At 50.3% G+C, this 18,060-nt stretch overlaps 1 protein-coding gene across 18 annotated transcripts in view; it reads right to left on the bottom strand.

Annotated features, from left to right (window-relative positions):
• Positions 1-18,060, bottom strand: part of PTPRK (protein tyrosine phosphatase receptor type K) — a 1,571,968-nt gene that overhangs the window by 591,488 nt on the left and 962,420 nt on the right. For all 18 annotated transcript variants that reach the window (XM_069607477.1, XM_069607481.1, XM_069607480.1 and 15 more), the window contains one exon: positions 1,644-1,753. In XM_069607477.1, the coding sequence (XP_069463578.1) occupies positions 1,644-1,753 (110 nt within the window). The remainder of the gene's footprint in view (positions 1-1,643; positions 1,754-18,060) is intronic.

The following is an 18,060-nucleotide window of genomic DNA, read 5'->3' as shown; positions in this document are numbered from 1 at the left end:
GTAATCCGCATCCAGGGCAGTTCCTAAACAACTTGGATGTGGGCGTCAAGCTTCTTTTCTCCTGGGCCATGTCCACGAGGTAGGACTCAAACTTCTGTAATCCTCCAAGAAGCGTAACTCGATGAAAACATCGCCCTTGGGGGGCGTAGAAAATTCCGAAACGGGTCCCCGTTGATCAGAAGTAGAAACGGTGGATCTTGAGGCTCGATTGACCGGAAAAATGAGATAAATCTCTGAAAAAAGAAGAAAAACGCAAAACGCAGTAAAAGCTCGAGAGCTATAGCACGAGGACTCCCAACACTTGAACGTGCGGTAAAAATCTGAGGATGGCTGCCAGGGGCGGGGCTTGGGGAGAGGGCAGTCATTAGCTGGGGGCAGTATGACCCAGAGACCAGTGATTGGTTACTACTAAGAAAGACAGATCAGAAACGAAACTGATACTGATTTTTTCTTTAACGAGGATTCCCAGCCTGACGACGGGGAATATTCATGAGCATGTGAATCCATGCCAGACCCCATGCTGGAGAACTGCTAATTTTATGTATAAAAACTGACGATAAGCTGCTTTTGTGGTTTTAATGCCGAATAAAGCTATGTACAACATACACACTTCCACAGATATACATGCATCGACCGCCAAATCATGCTGCAGGCATTGGGATTCTTTCACTTCTTGGTGCGCCGGAAATAATGCCCTTCTGCTAAAATGTGAAACACGCATCATGAATCAATCTATGCAAGGTTTTCAGTTGGGCCCACATACTCCTCCCTCAAAGTGCAATGGTTAGCAATTAGACTCACTGACTAGTCTCATCTCACGATTACAAAAACGTTCTACAATACTCACCCTTCCACACAGTCCATGGTCTCACAATGGCTTCTCTCTGTGGTCCTTGAACGCATCCTTCTTCAAACCTCTAGCTTTAGCAGATATCGTTTTGCTGACAATTACCTTTTTGGTATTCAAACAAGGATTTGCAGAATTCGCAAACCCTGGGCCCTGCTGGGCACCACCCACTACCTGGATGTTAGTCTAGAGGCATTAACTCAGTGATACACCCTTACCTTCAGAAGCAATGTCGGAAAATTCCACTGGTCACAGGTGAGTCTTAGTCTTGCCAGCTACCCAATCCTGATAGGAGTGAGGACATTTCTAAATCACTAAGTAAGGAAGGTCTTATTCCCGTATTCTGAGAAGAAAACCCTCTTTAGGTCCATTTGTAAACATAAATGTGCGTGGGAGGGGCAGGAACACGTGTAGCCTGTCCATCAGCAGATGGCTGAGAAATACCATCACTCTGGCCTACATTATGGCACAGATTCTCCGCCCGGACCAGATCTAGCCAGGGGCATGGCGGCTTCCCGGACTCATGACAGTATTTCACACCCACCTCTTGTCCACCCCAGCAAGCAGATCATCCCCTCCTTGGACCTGCAGCAGCAAAGGTGGAGACTTACATTTCTATTTGAACATTGACTCCTGCCAGAAAGCTGTCGCCTTCCTAATATCTACTGTGACAAGGAGTCAAAAAAGATTCCAGAATGAAAACCTACAATTGCCAGGAACGTCTCAATAAGGCTCATTAAAAAAGCTGCGACAACTTTGCTGCTGCTGAACAGCTCATAGGAGGTTGTATCATTACCTCATACTGCGTGATTACTCCATTTGGCTCAGAAGGTTCTTTCCAATTCAGGAAAATCTTGTCCTCGAAAGGTGTGCCCTTTAAAGAATTAGGTGGTACGAGGCCTGGTACTGCAAAACAAAGACACTACATTAAAAAAATGGCTTCTTTACGTTTGTGTTTTACATAGTACATATATTGTACACACGCACATCAATTGCAGCCATACATTTCCTATCTGTGAATATATACTTTATACCACAGTTGATCAGGAATCTTTTTAGGAGTCCCAAATATGTGAGGATTGAAAAGCAGTGAATTGAAAAGGAAGTGTTTCTTATTCCGTGCAATCCACTTGAGCAGTTATGCCAGCCCCACTTGTAGGAAACCTCCATTAGAAGCCTAAAGTTCTGTTTCACTGTCTAGATGGCTATTGCTAGGAACCACCTACACGCATACAACGGATGCAGTATTGTCAACATTGGTCTTGTTTACCAAGAAAAGCTCGCTATTGAATAACGAGTCTTTTGAGCAGAAACTAGAATTCATCAGTGCTGTCATCTGTACCTCCACAAGACTTGTCCATTTAGATCAAGACCGATGCCACACAATCATGAGTGTTACATATCCTGGCTGGAAAGAAGGAAACGTCGGAAAAATCACGGCTAGTGTCCGTCTTTGGTACACATGGAAAGTAATTAAATTACACTCCCTTTCATCACGCACCCTTTCATGGCGCTACAACATTTTAATACCTATAACTGAGACCCTCAGAATAAGTCTTGGGGGTGCATGTGCCCAATGAACTCTAAGGGTTTAAGGCTCAACACACCCCCCCCCCACACACCTCCTCCAATTATTCCAACAACAGGTGCATGCTCTCTCTCTTACAGTGCTCTGACAAAGGTAATTTTTGGGGAAAGTCACACCACAGAGCAATAACGGGAAAAGTAAAGGTCATCAAACTGGATGGAGCTTGAAGCCATTTTTAATGCCCCGAAATTCTTTGCAACACACAAGAAAATTAATGGCTTGTAATAAATTGCCCGGGGTGCATTTGCTCCAGACCTCTAGGAAAGGCTCTGTGAGGCTAACTCGCATAATGGGTGAGGAGAATACTCAGACAGTCCTTTCCTTTGCCAGTGTACTATAAGATCTCAATACATCTTCCTTTACAAGCTAGCTTCTCTCTCTCTCTTATGCCCAAATACATGAGGGGGCATCGGGATGGGATGCACTCCCGAGCCAGAAGCCCTACACCTTTGTGTATGAATTCCCCCATTCCTATGAGGATAAGGGGTAGATGAGTGAGAGAATTACTATGGACACTTTACTGGTCCAGAAGAACATGGTGCCCCACGTCAATACAGTTGGCAAATGTCCAAATGCCCCCATTATTAATGAACACATTTTGAGTCTGTTGTCACAGCATACACCTATTCCCATGAGATGCTTAACACCAGCAGTAACCCAGTTTCGACAAGATGGTTTTCACGAAGAGCAACATGAACAGCCATCCAGGCATTCTGGAAGATGTTGGTGGGATTAAAAGCTTTGCGATTGCACACCCTAGAGTTAAATCACTTACCTTCCTGGGATCTACCAATGATGCTAAAACATTACAGGGCACACATTTCGCACCACTTGCCTTAGGAGAACTTAAAATACTGCAGCATGAAGACATTGTTTTGGTGGCCATTATATCTGCCCCCCTTCTTATCTGTCTGTGTCATGAGACCATCTTATTGAGATATGACATCACATTGTGTGTCACCGTTTCAAATGTCTCAGGAGATCATTACGTCGTCTGCCCCTCTACCAAAGGCCGAGGCGGCTAGGGAAGACTTGGGTTTGTTTGCAGTCAGGAAGGTCCTGTTGACTAACCCAGAGAAAATGGTACAGGTTAGATAGTCTAAGAGTCTGTTCATTAAGTTTGGTGCTGCTCGGCAAGGTCACAAGTAATCTACAATGTCAATTGGCAAATCGCTGAAAAAGGCTATTACTTTAACTGATCTCTGGGTTGATTGGGCTGTCCACTCACTGGCAATTCAGGTGCAGACTACCAGAGGGATAGTGACTTCTTGGGCAGAAGTGAGAGGGTCTTCCATACAGGACATTTGTAGAGCGGCAACCTGGGCCACGTCGTTTTGTCCACTACTAGTGACTTCAACTGTAGGTTCAGGCTGACCAGAGTTATTAAAGTTACTCCCCACAGTGACTAGAGTACCCATAGACCCCTTTCCTCCATCCTTGCGGGTATCCCCCATCATGGGTAAGGTATCAGAACTTTTGGCAGCAATAATTTGAGCTTCCCCTTTAAATGAAGTATAACGCGGGGGTGCGGCCTCAGGCATGAGAACACCCGGCCAAGGCCCCCGCCATCTCACTTCAGACCCCTTTAAACACATCAAACGCTTAGATACCTAGCTACTCATATTACCTATAAGCCATTGGCATACTACCGGGGGAAGGTGGCTGGGATGTATGGAGGAGAGGGGACTACGAGTACTCTAGTCACTACGGTAACTAACTACTCATATGTCCCATCCCCTTCCTTCTATCCTTGTGGGCGAATCCACTAAGCAAGAAACATAGGGTGCAACCTTGACAAACTGCATCATATCTAGGACAAAAAAAAAAAAGTTTTTCATAAGCGCCTGACCAAACTCTGCATCGCACCTGGAGCTGCTGTCCAGCGGGTAGTGCTTACAGAAGGCCTACTGAGTGGCCCAAGTAGCCACCTTACTGATGACATCCCAGGAAGCCCATGGCAGTATACGCCTCCGAAATGGCCTGAACCATCGAACGGGCATTGGAAGCTTTGGATGCCCGAGAGTCGGGAGATGAGCCCCGAAAGTCCCAAACAATACCTTAGACTTCCTTAAGGATTTCGTCCGAGATGAACAAAACTTGAGGACCCTCTTGAGGTCCAAGGAATGTAGGGCCCTCTCTGCCTCAGACTATGGGTTCGGGAAGAACAGCACGCAGATCTCTTGATTCAAATGAAATGGAGACCACACCGTGGGTAAGAAGTTTGGGTGAGTGCGCAAGATGACCTTGTCGTCGTGAAGCGTGGTGAACAGTACACACAAGGACAACTCCTGCAGCTCACTAACCCTGCGTGCAGAGATGAGAGCCACCAATAAAACTGCTTTTAGCGCCACCAAGCAGATGTCGACAGAAGCCATCAGCTCGAAGGTTTTGCGTTGCAAAGCCGCCAGAACCACATTGAGATCCCAGACCGGATGAGGTCTATGCACTGGAGGAAAAATCCTACACAATCCCTTAAGGTGGGCATTCACCACCGGGTTAGCTGCCGAAAAAACATCCTCAAGGGAATTTGTGTATGACCCCGATGGCTGCCAAATACGTACCGCAAGTATGCATCTGAACTCCAGAATGAGCCAGGTGAAAAGGCCAGTACGTCATCTAGAGATCAGGTCACAGGGTCCAGCCCCTTGTCGTGTGTCTAATGGCAGAACCTAGTACATTTGCTTTTATACTGGGACCGAGTCGAGGGCCTCCTGGCCTACTGAATGTTGTCTTCTGAAAATTGAGCGTGCTGAAGCCTCAGTTGAGAAGGAACCAGACCGCCATGGCCAGTTTGGCTGGGTCCGGAAGTTCCACTGCACTGCCGCGTCAGGAAGCCCGTGCTGGGCATCGGAAGATGGATGGGACCCTGGGAGCACAACTGCAGCAGATCCAAAAACCAGGGTCTTGAAGGCCAGTGGGGGGGGGGGGGGAACCAGGATGAGGCTGCAACCAACTGAGATGCAGAGCCCGTTGGGGCAGAAGGGTGGGCGAGAACGCATAACACCTGCGGTCGTGCCAACAGATCTGGAAGGCATCTCCCCAGACCCCCACCCTGCTCATTAAGCAAACTCGGGGCACTTGGCATTCTGAGGACATGCAAATAAATCCAGGTCCACGAAACCCACAGTGCTGGAACAGGGGCAACAAGGAGCCGTGCAACTCCCACTCGTAGGTGGTGAACCCCAAGCGACTCAGCTGGTGCCGCTTCTACACTGCTGTGCCCTGGCAGGTGACAGCCGAAATCCAAATGCTCTACGTATAGGCCCATTCCCAGATCAAAACTTCCTCCATGCATAGGAGCGCGGGAGAGGGGGGGGGGGGTGCCACCCTGCTTGTTCAGGTAAAACTTTGTGGTAGAATCGGCCGCCCTGACCAGAAACTACTTGTCCCTGATTAAGGGGAAAAAAACACCTGGAGGGCCAGGCCCGCTGCCCGGAGGTTGGGCAGATTGATATGTAGGAGGGCTTCCGTCCTGGACCATGCACCATGAATCGCATAGCCCTGGAGAGTAGCCCCACAGGCCGAAAGAGAGGAGTCCGTCATCACCACCAGGGAAGGCTCTGGGTGGGTGAAGGGGGCAACCACTGAAAAATGTTATCCATCAGCCACCAATGAAGATCGGGCAAAAGGAGCAGTGGGATTGGGATCCTGTCCGACTGACACCACGTCTCCCGATTCCAGTTAGCTGTCTTAAGACGGGCGTGCTGTACAGTCAGCATGCAGGAGGCCATCGGGCCTAGAATGTGCTGGTACCACCACGCTGTGGTGGTCGAGTTGCCCAGAAAGTGTCCCAATGCCTTGTGGAGGGACATCAGCTTCTTGGGCGTGGGGAACACTCGCTGAATGGTAGTTTTCCAACGCACCCCTAGGAATACCAGAGAAGGGCCTTACTGTGATTTCACCAAATTGCGGGAAAACCCAAGTGGATGAAGGTTATCTGTCAGTTTCTGGCAGGAGTGCACCTCCTGTTTAGAAGACCCCACCATTACCGACCAGTCATTCAGATAAGGGTACAGGTGAGGGCCCTCCAAGCGGAGAAAGCCCACCACTGCATTCATCAGCCACGTGAATACACGAGGGACCGAGTTCAGCTCGAAGGACAGCACTTTGCACTGCAAGTGGTATGACACAATCGTGAACTGCAGAAACTTCTGATGCGGTTGATATGTGGGTACGTGCAGGTACATCCAGTCCCCTGCACACAGACTCTGCTACGTGCGCAGGAGTAATCCTCTTGAAGGGTTCCAGCAGATCGACAGGATCAGAAATGAGATTTCCAGGACTACCCATCAAGGCAACCTGGTTGTTCGCGGGTACCGCAGAAACCCTGGAATAGTAACCAAAGCCCCTGTCTGCAAGAGGAACCGGTTCCATCGGCTGCTCCAATAGAGAGCAGCCGATGGAACCAATAGAGACAGGATCTCCCGTAAAAGAGCTGTGTACCCGATCTGATGAAGAGGAGGCGAGGATGGTAGAAGCAAAGCAAGAGGAAGACTGAAGCCCGTGGAGACTAAAGATATGAGCCACGGGTTGCTGAAAAGACGCTTCCATGTGTCCGGGAACAGAGCCAAACGTCCCCCCACAGGCGAGCTGTGTTCCTCGACCATGATGTCACTGATTCTTTGTGTCAGAGGCAGAGGAGGGGGAGCGGAAAACCCCACTCAACGTCCTCTGCTACTTCAGGCCTCCGCGGTCTTTGAACCCCCTGAAGCCAGAGAATGTTCATGGTTTGAACTTGGCCCTACCCTGGAATTGAGGGAAGGATTTCTGTCCAGGTTTTGTCAGGATGGGCAACGACTTGGCGGTTTGAGGGGATGTTTCTTCTTCGTCAAGTGGTCATCGGTGGATGACTGAAAAAGGTCCATGCCCTCAAAGGCAAGATCTAGGATCCGCTTCTGCACATCAGATGAAAACTTTGTGGGGTGCATCCTTCCCATATGCACGGCCCTCAGCTGGCTGTGTCGATGTGGGGGACCGAATACTCCACGCAGTCCTGTGCAATGGTCCAGGGCCATCTGCCAGACCGGCCTTGAAGGAGGCTTGTTTGTCCGAAGGGAGGTTGGGCAGAAATTCACAAGCTCCCACCATAGCGACTGGTTAGCCGCAGCCAAGACTGTGTGCATTGGCTGGCCTGCCACAGATGCAGTCCTGAGATGGAGTAACAGTGCTTTCCCAAGGACTTAAGGACTTTGACCTCCTCGGAGAGGCAACTGGCGGTGGCTCCAGTGGAGGAAGATGACAAAGTCTATGGTTTTAAATATAGCAAGGCTGTGGCAACCACAGAGGAATAGGGCTTCGGGTGGGAGGCAAGGAGGATTGGCTCCCCGTCCTTCAGCCTAAACCTGCTGTCCAACTTCTGATTCATCTTGGCGTTGGCCCTGGGCTTCTCCCAGACCTTCCACGCCACCTGCAACACATCTCTCTGAAGGGGAATGGAGATTGGACCATGGTGCGCTTCGCCAAGACCTCTGCAAACACAACCTATTTCCTCAGAAAGAGTGACCTCCCCCCACCCCCACCCAAGCCCCCCCCCCGCCCCCCCCAAGAACTCTGCCAGGCCCTGAAGGTGGCCATGAAAGGCCTTAATGGATGCAGAGGGCTCATCGTCCTGGGTGTCCTCCCCATAGTCAATGCCTCGCCCCCCCTTTTCACAGACTGAGGGGAATCCGGGCCCTTGGACACAGGTGATGGAGGGTTCCCCCACAGGTCTGGAGCCGCAGACAAGTCCAACGACTGTTGAGGTTCAATGCATTGGTGGTACAGGAAGAGGAGGGGGAGTCAATACAATTGGTAGGGCCTGAACAGATGGTGCTGAGGGGGCGGAGACCAGCACCGGGAGCACCAGAGGAACGGGAGTACCACCCAGGCGAGGGGATGACCTTCACAATGTCCTTCAGGAGCCCTGCATCTGAGGGGAACGCATGAGGAAGAGGAAGCATTCGAAGAAGCTATCCTCACTAGCTGCCGGGTCTCTAGGGGCCCTGCTCTCCAAGGTGTTGGGCCTCCACTCCAGGTCAAAGCACTGAGGCGCCTTGTGCGTGTAGCTGTACTTCTGTAATGGGTAGATATACCCCCTGAGGGGACCGAAAACCTGCACCGTAGGATCCGCTGCCGCTTCCAGAGGGAAGGAGGCTGGAATCATCGTGCAAAGCACTGGTGTAACAGGGGCCCCCGCAGCCCCTGCGGTGTGGCGGGCCCCACCAGCACATGTCCTGGGGTGCCACACTGGAGAAAATGTTATTTTGTTTTTATTTTTTTTAATATTTTTTTTCTTTTTGAATTCAGTTTTCATTCATAAAGTATTTATTTCTGTAACAGAAATAATTTCTTCATGAAGGCAGAGTGACTACAAAAAGAATATTTCTTTTTGAAGCCCGAGGGCTCCGCCCTCCCCATGGCATGGAAGACGCTAGGCTCGAGGCCTCCATGTCATGGGGTGGGGGAGCCTTATGACTTCAAAAAGAAATAGTTTATTTTTTAAGTCACTCTGCCGGTTACCGCCAAACCCATAATGAGGCCCATTGTTTCTTCTTGAAGTCACTCTGCCTTCACAAAGAAATTATTTCCGTTATGGTTTGGTCTTGAAGGGAAATATCTTTATGAAGTCAGAGTAACTTCAAGAAGAAACAATGGGCCTCATTAAAGGTTTGGCGGTAACCGTGCCGGTGCTACCGGCAGGTTGCTGCCAGACCCATAATGATTTACTGGTGCCCAACTACCCGGTAACACCAGGGGATTACAACCCCGGCGGTCCGGGAAGTCCCAATTTCCATAGAGTCCTATTGGACCCTATGGGAATGGGGACCACGGAAGCACCGGCACCGTTAATAACGGTGCTGATGCTTACATGAAAACTCTGCGGGTAGGTGCGATTCTGCCCAGCAGGTCTGACCTGCCGGATGGGATGGCAACCGCCCGCAGAGCTGTAATATGCCGGTCCAGAAACAACAGTGCCGGTAAGCTTACCAGCACTGTTGTTTCCGGACCGGCATATTTGTAAGAGGCCCAATTTCCCAAGAATTAGGGCTCCCCTTAACCCCATGATGTGTGCGTGAGTGTCTGGTGAACATGTGCACACTTAAATGTATAGGTGTCTGCCTAGGTGTGCCTGTATAGTGAAAGGGTGCACACTTAAATGTATGGGTGGGTGCCTGGGTGTGTGTGCCTCTATGGTGAAAGGGTGCACACTTAAATGTATGGATGGCTGGGTGTGCATGTGTGTATATGGTGACTGGTGTGTGTATATGGTGAGTGTCCTTGCGTTCAGGGGCGCAACAAAACCCACATTTCAGAGGGCTAACCCTTCAAATGTTGGGAAGGTGCTAACTTCATGGGCGGTGGGGGAGGGGCAAACTTATTTGTTTGGGGGCATCTAATTTCTTTACTCATTTTAATGAGACTATTCTAGTGCAGCTTCAATGGTACAAGCAGTTAACTCTCTCCTTTAAGGTTGAAAGCACCCATTTATGGACTTCTGTGAGAATGAGTGGTCTCCTGTTCCCTCTCCAACGTTGCAATCACTGCCCTGGCATGCAAGTATTAAACCCAAATCACGATTTAAATTGCATAAAATATTTGGCATTTGAAAGCAGGTACTAACAGTGAAATGCTTTATGTTAGTATTTGTTGGGCTCTTGTTAACAGCAAAACCCAGGTGCCATTCAACATCTGTGCCCTGTTCTGTCTGGCAACTGCACTAAAGATCACCCAGGTCGAGTCAACAAACATAGCCCAAATTTTCAGGAGGAGGGGGAGTGCTGAATCCCAGTCAACTCAATGGTGTTGCACAAATACTTGTGTTTAATGCCTTGATTACTCATCACTCCTAGCCCTATTCTTCCTCGTCCCAGTGTGTATGAGAAAGAACTTGTGTATAAGGCACTCTGCCTCAGACAAAAGTACTGGGATGAGGTAGAGGTACATGGAGGTAATGCCTGACTTAGCTACCTGTACTCTTCATTACTCCTAGTCCCAGTCTTCCTCATCCCAGTACTTACCTATGAGGCAAAGAGCCTCGTATGTAGGCTCTGGGACAAGGAAGAGTGACATGCAGGTAATTCTGGGCCAAGGAGCTGCTTTTGGAGGTTGGGGTAGGGGTGGTAGGGAGAGCGGATGTGTGGGGGGAGCAGGATTGTACAACAAATCATAATGTTGTCCATGTCCAGGTTAAGCAGGCATGATATGTGGTATTAGTGGCTAGAGAGGCATTTTGGTGCAGCCAGTCTAGTCATTCCTCAGTTTGGTATGACTTTTTTAACTGGGCATTTCTGATAAAGCAGTCCTGCTAAGTGCATTACCTGGCTAGACTGCCATTTGGGTGCTGCTAGTCTAGTCGTTTCTTACTGTGGCATTGTATATTTTTCTGGGCATCTGATCAAGTGATATGATATAAGCCATTTATAAAGCGCCGGTACACAAGTGTTTCGAGGAGTGAAAAGACAAGGGGGGGAAGATAGAGGGAGGATAAGACAAACTATCTTACTAAGGCTCGTGTCATTCAGATCGTGCAAGTGCGAGGACGTGAAGTGCAAGGGGAAAGGGAGGGGGGAAGTGCAAGGGAAAGAGGGAAAAACAGGGCAGCAATGCTCTGATTAAGTGCAGCCAGGGCAGCACGGCTCTTGGTAGTGCAAGGAGAACAAAGGACTGTAGGGTTTCAATTACAGCACTTAAGTGCGTGGTAGGCCCGGAGGCAGTGCAAGGGTGACTGATCAAGTAAGAGTCTGGACTCAGTGAGACTCTGAGGGTAGCCAAGCAACCAGTCGTTACAACAGACAGGTAGGTCAGGTAGGCCAGCAGGGGAGGGAGAGAGAGAAAACAGAGGAGAAGAGAAAAGTTTTGAGCTGCTTCCAGAACTTCAGGTGGTCCGGCTCAAGTTTGAGTGGGGCAGGGAGGCTATTCCAGAGGGAGGCACCTGCAGAGGAGAGATATCTACCCCCACTCTCTGCCTGGAGAAGTGTCTAACCCTTAGAGAGTTGTAGGTAGCTGAGCGAAGGGCTTGAAAAGGAAGATATTTTGGAAGAGTGTTGGATGTAGTGTGGGCCCCAGGCCCAGAAACCCTTGTGGCCAATGTAAAGGGTGTTGAACTTGATCCTTGCAGCAACTGGGAGCCAGTGGAGAGATGTCAGGGCTGGAGAGATAAGATCCCTGGGCTTGAGGCCAGGGATAAGTCTTGCAGTCCTGTTCTGGATTAGTTGCAGAGGGTGGAGAGCAGAGGAAGGCATATTGCGAAAGAGGCTGTTGCAGTAGTCCAACCTAGAGAGAACCAGGGCTCTGGAGACAGTGAGCTTCTGGGGGAAAGTGAGAAAATGAAGAGTTCCTTTGAGGAGGAGCAAGTGGTAGTGGGACATCTTGGCATGTCCGAGATGTGAGGAGAGAAAGAGAGAGTGAGTGGATTCAAAGAGGACACCAAGGTTGTTTGCCTCACAGGAAGGGCCCAAGGCGGGCAGCCAGAGTGAGAGAGGGAAAGCAAGGGCAGGAGTCCAAATGAGAAGGATCGCCATTTTACTGACATTAGGCAGAGATCGTTGGAGGCACACCAATCCTTAATCGCGGATAGACAGTCAGGAATGAGCGAGAGAATTGAGGAGTTTGAGGGGAGCCTGAAGGAAAGTGGAGTGTGAGCCGCATAACACTAAAAGTTAGAGGAGAAGGTAGAGTTCAGGTGGGCCAAAGTGGCCAAGTAGAGGTTGAAACACCATGGTGAGAGGATGGAGCAGAGAGAAAGGGACCAAGTTGGCCTTGGGAGGGGCTGTCCAAGAGGAAGGAGGTCAGCCACTCAAGGGCCTGATCTGTGATGCCCAGGTTCTCATGGAGTCGATTGATCAGGATGGGGTGCTTGACCGTGTCGAATGCAGAGGAAAGATCAAGGAGGATGAGGACAGAAGGAATGCTGGAATCAAGGTTAAAGAGCAGATCTTTACAGGTGTTCAGGAGAGCAGTTTCCGTGCCTCTGGCAGCTCTGAAGCCAGACTAAAGGTCAAGGAGACAACCAATAGATTCTGTGTGGAGAGTAAGCTGGGAGATGGCCAGCTTTTCCAACAGTTTGCCCAGGAAAGGGGTGATGGAGATTGGGCGATAGTTTGCCGAGCAGGCAGGATCGGCAGATGGCTTCTTGGGGAGTGGGTGCATAAGAGAGTGGTTAAGGGGAGAGGGGAACGTTCCAGTGACAAAAGAGTTATTACAGAAATCGGCTAAGGATTGAGCGAGGGTGTCAATATGGTCCTTGATGGTTTCGGAGGAGCAGGGGAGCACCTGTTTGGATGACACTTTCATAGATCGGACTTGTCTAGAAACCTCGTCAGGTGTCAGAGAAAGAGGAGAAAAGAGGAAGAGAGGTAGAGATGGCCAAAGGGGGGCCGAGAGAGGAAGAGGGAGAGAAAGAGGCGATGAAGGACAGGATATCCTGAGTTTTAGCAGAGAAGTGAGATGACAGAGCCATACAGAGGGCCTGGGAGGGAACAGGAGAGGTAAAGACGGCAACAGGATTGACCAGTTCCTTGCAGCTTTTAAAGAGTTTGGCCGCGTTGTTACAGGCCACAGGCTTGAATGTGTGTTCTCTTCTTGATGAGTGTTATTGCTTCGACTGGCATTTTGGCGCAACCAGTCTAGGTATGTCTAAAAGTGCCTGACATGCTTTACTGTAACGATATTACGTATCTACACTGCTCTACAATGTGTAGCCAGTTGGACATGTTTTCATTGTGGCATGGCATTTTTAATAGCAAAGTATTAATGTTCCTGTGCACTGTTGGTGACTTGCATCTATTGGATTGGTGTTACCCTAATTGCAAACACTCTGGCTTTTAAGGCAATTTTTTCTCAGAAAGTGTGCTGTATATTGCATTAAAACACATATTTATATCTTTCTCCTAGTGCAGTGTGCGGCATATCCCTTCAGCAGCACGTTTGTGCGTATTTCGCAAGCGTGATAATCTATACCGGCCCAGAGTTTGGCGCGACCAGTGATTTGTTTTGCCGAGTTGGGAGGGCACCCTAAGCATGGCTCGCAGGGGGGCCCCCACATTTTGTGTTACGCCATTGGTGCAAAGCCCACTCGATGGGCAAAAGCACTGGCAGGCCCGTAGCCGGACCCAAGAAGGCTGCCTGCCTGGCAGGCTCCGCCATGTGCCTCTCCGCCATTTTGAAACCTTGCGCCACACCATGGAGGGATGGCGTTTAAGGCCCTGAGCAAAGAGAGGCCTCAGACACAAGAGGATACAGCTTGTGTCTTGCACCCAGAGCAGAGACGTCGACCACAGATCACTCTGGTAGGCACTGAGCCCTTGGCCAGATAGCTGGTACTCTTAACACCCTGACTCACGGCCTCTGAGCAAGCTCCGTAAGGCAGGACGCCCTCGGCACCTGTGCCGGTAGACATGCTGCATCTAGTCGAGGAACGACTCTTGGAGGTGGCACTCGACAATCCCTTAACCCCCTGGAGTAGAAGAGGACAAACCTGATAGTCTTTCTGAGGACAGCCTGGTAGAGCCTCTGAGCACCTCAGCTTGGGAGCCGGTAGCCTGGAAGGCCTCTGGTCTGTCCCCGGACCGCCTGGTAGAGCTCCCGGGCCTCTCGGCTTGCGAGTCAGTAGCCTTCGAGGCCTCGGGCCTGCCAGAACCTGAATGCGAGGAACCCAGATCTGTGGGAACCTCGGGGAAGGAGTGTCTGTGCTGTGGAGCCATGCTGAACAGAGGGCCTACCTTATCTTGACGAGAGGTCCAGGTGGCCAAGTCCTTAAGATGGGGCGAAGGAGAAGTGTGAAAGATCTCCCTCCACTGTGACAAATGATTATTCAATGCCCTGTGACCGAGAGCGCTGCAGGGCACACATGAGTCCCCGCTGTAGTCTGACCCCAAACACTCAAGACAGAGTGCTTGGGGGTCCAAGGCTGGGAAGGAGCAGTCGCAAGAGGCACATCTCATGAATCCTCCTACAGCCAACATGGACCTGGGAGGTGAGGCACCGAAAGGAAGAGAAAAAAATAATTGAAAAATAAATAAATGGGGAGCAAGCAGAAATCTAATCTCTGTGCTGGCTGCCAGCTCCAACGCAGTCGCTGCGGAAATTTACAAGTTACTCATCGTAGTGACTAACATACTCCTAGTCCATAGTACCCTTTTCACCATACTGTATGGGCATCCCTCGCTAGGGATGAAAACAGAAACTTTTCCACCTGAAAAAAAGGTCTTTCCCCTTTAAATGTAGCTGTGCGCAGGGGAACGGCACCGTGAGTATGCGTTCGTCTGTCTCCGCCCACTGGCACCACACCTCAGTCTAATGACACTGCTTTTTAAAGGGGGAGGATGGTGGGATGTATGGATGAAAGGGGATTATGGACTAGGAGTGTAATTACTCCTACGTCCCGTCACCTTTCCCCCATACTGTATGGGCGATTAACACCGATTGAAGCACCGGGGAGTAAAGACGTTGCAACCCCTAAGAAAACAAGTTTTTCAGGACCGCTTGGCCGAAGGCCATGTCTGATCTAGCACTGGCGTCTACACAATAATGCTTGCAGAAGGCTGCGGGGGTAGCCGAAGTGGCAACCATGCTGTTTGTTTGATATTGCATGTGTCCTCGGAAGGCCACTGCTGTTGCCTTGGCTCTGACCACATGAGCCTGCATGTTTGCTGGTAACTTCATGCGCTGCACTTCGTAGGCTTCCTGGATAGCCATAACCATCCACCTAGCTATCAAGGCTTTTGAGGCATGATGAACAAGTTACTAACCAACTGGTAACCTTCTTTCGACTGGATGTTCCTCCAACGTATTCTACATCTTTGACATGTAATGTCCACAGCTGTGCACTTCGGAAACATTTTCAGCAGAGGGCCTCCTGAGTCGATGGCGTCGGGGCAATGTCCCTTGAAGGCCTCCGTCGAGGACAACGTCACAGGATGTTATAAATGGGACGCTTGGTGCCCGCAGCCTCAAGTTTTTTCCCTCAGAACGTGTGGCACCAGTCTGATGCCTGCTTGACTGCACTTAGCCTTTCGGAAATGGAAGCTGCAATTGCATAGGAAATTCTCCTGAGGGGCAGGCTGGGAGGGCCGATGTGGAATATGTTGGAGTAACATCCAGTCGAAAGAAGTTGGTAAGTAACTTGTTCTTCGAACGGATTGTGTCCTCCAATGTATTCCACATCTTTGACAGACTCCCAAAGCAGTACCAGTAAATGGAGGAGGGAAAAGAATTGAGTACCCAATCAGATTGTGGAATAAAGAACCGCCTTCCCAAAGGCAATATCCTATCCAGGGAATAAAGTTTTACAAAAGGTGTGGATGGAAGCCCATGTAGCGGCATTACAAATATTCTTAATAGGAACACCCCGCTGGAGGGTGGTGGAAGTAACCACGCCCCTACTGGAATGAGCCCTCAACCCATCAGGAGGGTCATTACCCGCCAATCGATAACATTCCGTAATGTTGTGGATAATCCACCTGGACAAGCTCTGTTTGTTAACAGCCTGGCCTAATCAGTGTCCCGCATATCCTACAAAGAGTTGATGGTCCACTCTGACCCTGGACATCCTAGAAATGTAAAAGCTCAGAGCTCTCCTAGGATCCAACCGATGGAGTCGCTCCTCTTCCTTACCAGGATGAGAAGGAGGGTAGAAAGATGGCAGAACCACCTTTTGACTCAAATGGTATTCAGAAACTACCTTAGGTAGAAAGGAGGGATGTACTCGCAGTACAACCCTTTCCTTGTGAAACACAGTAAAGTGCTTGTCCCTATCCGGAGGGATGGTAGGGTACGTCGCCTGCCTTGGGATGGCTGTAGCCGCCTGAACCACCAAACTCTCAGGAGTGGGATGAGTAGATGGATAGCTGGGGTCGCTAACAGAAGGGCAGTATTTCTTGGTCAAAGACTGATTTACAGCCGGAAGTGATTCCGGCACTGCCAAGCAGCTGCCACCCTTTTCTGCAAGGTAATATGAAATGGCATAATAGGGTCAGAGGACAGACCTTGATCCAAGATGTCTGTCAGATCATCCTGCACAAAGTCTGCAGGAGGACTATACCAGCCCAGATACTCCGAGACTGGCGCCATGAGCCTCCTATAAGAAGACTCTGCATGAGCCCCAGGCTCAGGTCTACCAAATTCCACTTCCGGGGAAGTGTCCAGCCCACTGGCATCATGGAGGGTCTGCCTCAACTCCTCCAACTGACTGTCTCCAGAAAAAAGTGGATCATCAAGGTCACCAGGTTCCTCAACCTCGGACCTTTCCTCCTCTTCATAAATATCATCCAGAGGGAGTTGAAACCCAAGTCTGGGGACAGAAGAGGGCCTGGAGGCCAAAACCAGCCTTACATACTTCGACGTAGCCTTCCTTGGAGGATCCACGATATCTGGGTACTGTAATGCCAAATCTCGAGAAACAAATCGCCGAAGGCTTCGACGTCGAGAGCTCCGACAACCTTGACGTCGTGATCGCTGAAGGCTTCCGCGTCGACACAGGTGCAGACAGCGCTGTGGGCTGATACAACGGCAAGGAGTCTATGTCCGAATCGGATGGACACAGCGCCCAACGAGTCGACTAGGTTGCTGCGGTGACACTAAAGACAAGGACCAAGACCTAGAGGCACGTCTGTTCCGACTCTTCAAATCCTTGTCCGAACGGGACCTCGACAGCTCCCGATACGAGTCGCGTCGTGTACCCGAGCCCAAAGGCGTGCGAGCCACGGAACGAGACCGATCCTGGCCGGCTTCGTCAGAAGGGGCGACTGGGCCCTTGGCCTGCGATTGAAAAATCGCTAACATGGATTGTTTAAACGCCGCCCATTACTTCCGAGTCGAGGTCTTCAAAGGGCACGTAACCTTCCTCAAGGAACCATCCTCTGAAGAGGATGGGGAAGGTGACCAGTGACTGCGCTTCCTAGAGTGCCGGGACGAGGAGGAGGAGGAGTGGCAGGAACCACTCCGGGACCGAGATCCCCGGGAATCCTTCTGACACGGAGAGCCACCCTTCGAGTCGTCGGTGGAAACCCCCTTGGACTTGGAAGTCCGGGACTTAACAGGCTTGGAGCCCCTACCCACTTGGAGCATCCCCTCCTGCAAGGCCTTGGCAGTCAGCGACTGGTATTTAGAGCAGTCGTTGGTGTTGTGCAACTCACCCAGGCACCACTAACAAATGCAGTGGGGGTCGGTGAGCGACATCTTCGACTTGCAGTCCTGGTAGGTCTTGAAGCCAGACTGCGGAGTCGGAGGGGGTCAAAGAGACATCGTAATGATGAATACACGAGGTGCACCGAGTCTCACGAAGTTAACACGTTTGGGAAAAACAGAACTGAGCCTACGGGCACCGTGGGTCCTATTTTAACATCCTGTGACAACGTCCTCCACGGAGGCCTTCGAGGGACATTGACCCGATGCCATCGACGCAGGACGCCCTCTGCCGAAAAAGTTTCCGAAGTACACAGCTGTGGACATTGCATGTCAAAGATGTGGAATATGTTGGAGCACACAATCCATTCGAAACCTGGCTTTGACTTGCCGAATGTGATAAATAAGGCCTCCGACTTGCGGAAGCCCCTTGTGCTGTCCATGTAGAATCTCAGTGCTCTCCTGACGTCGAAACCATGCAAGACCTTTTCTGCTTCATCTTTCAAATTTTGAATGAAAATTG

Source organism: Ambystoma mexicanum, chromosome 4q, assembly GCF_040938575.1.
Source record: "Ambystoma mexicanum isolate Mex_15411 chromosome 4q, UKY_AmexF1_1, whole genome shotgun sequence".
NCBI classification, from domain to species: Eukaryota; Metazoa; Chordata; class Amphibia; order Caudata; family Ambystomatidae; genus Ambystoma; species Ambystoma mexicanum.
The sequence above is the reverse complement of the archived record's forward strand: the minus strand, read 5'-3'. Positions and strand labels throughout refer to the sequence as shown.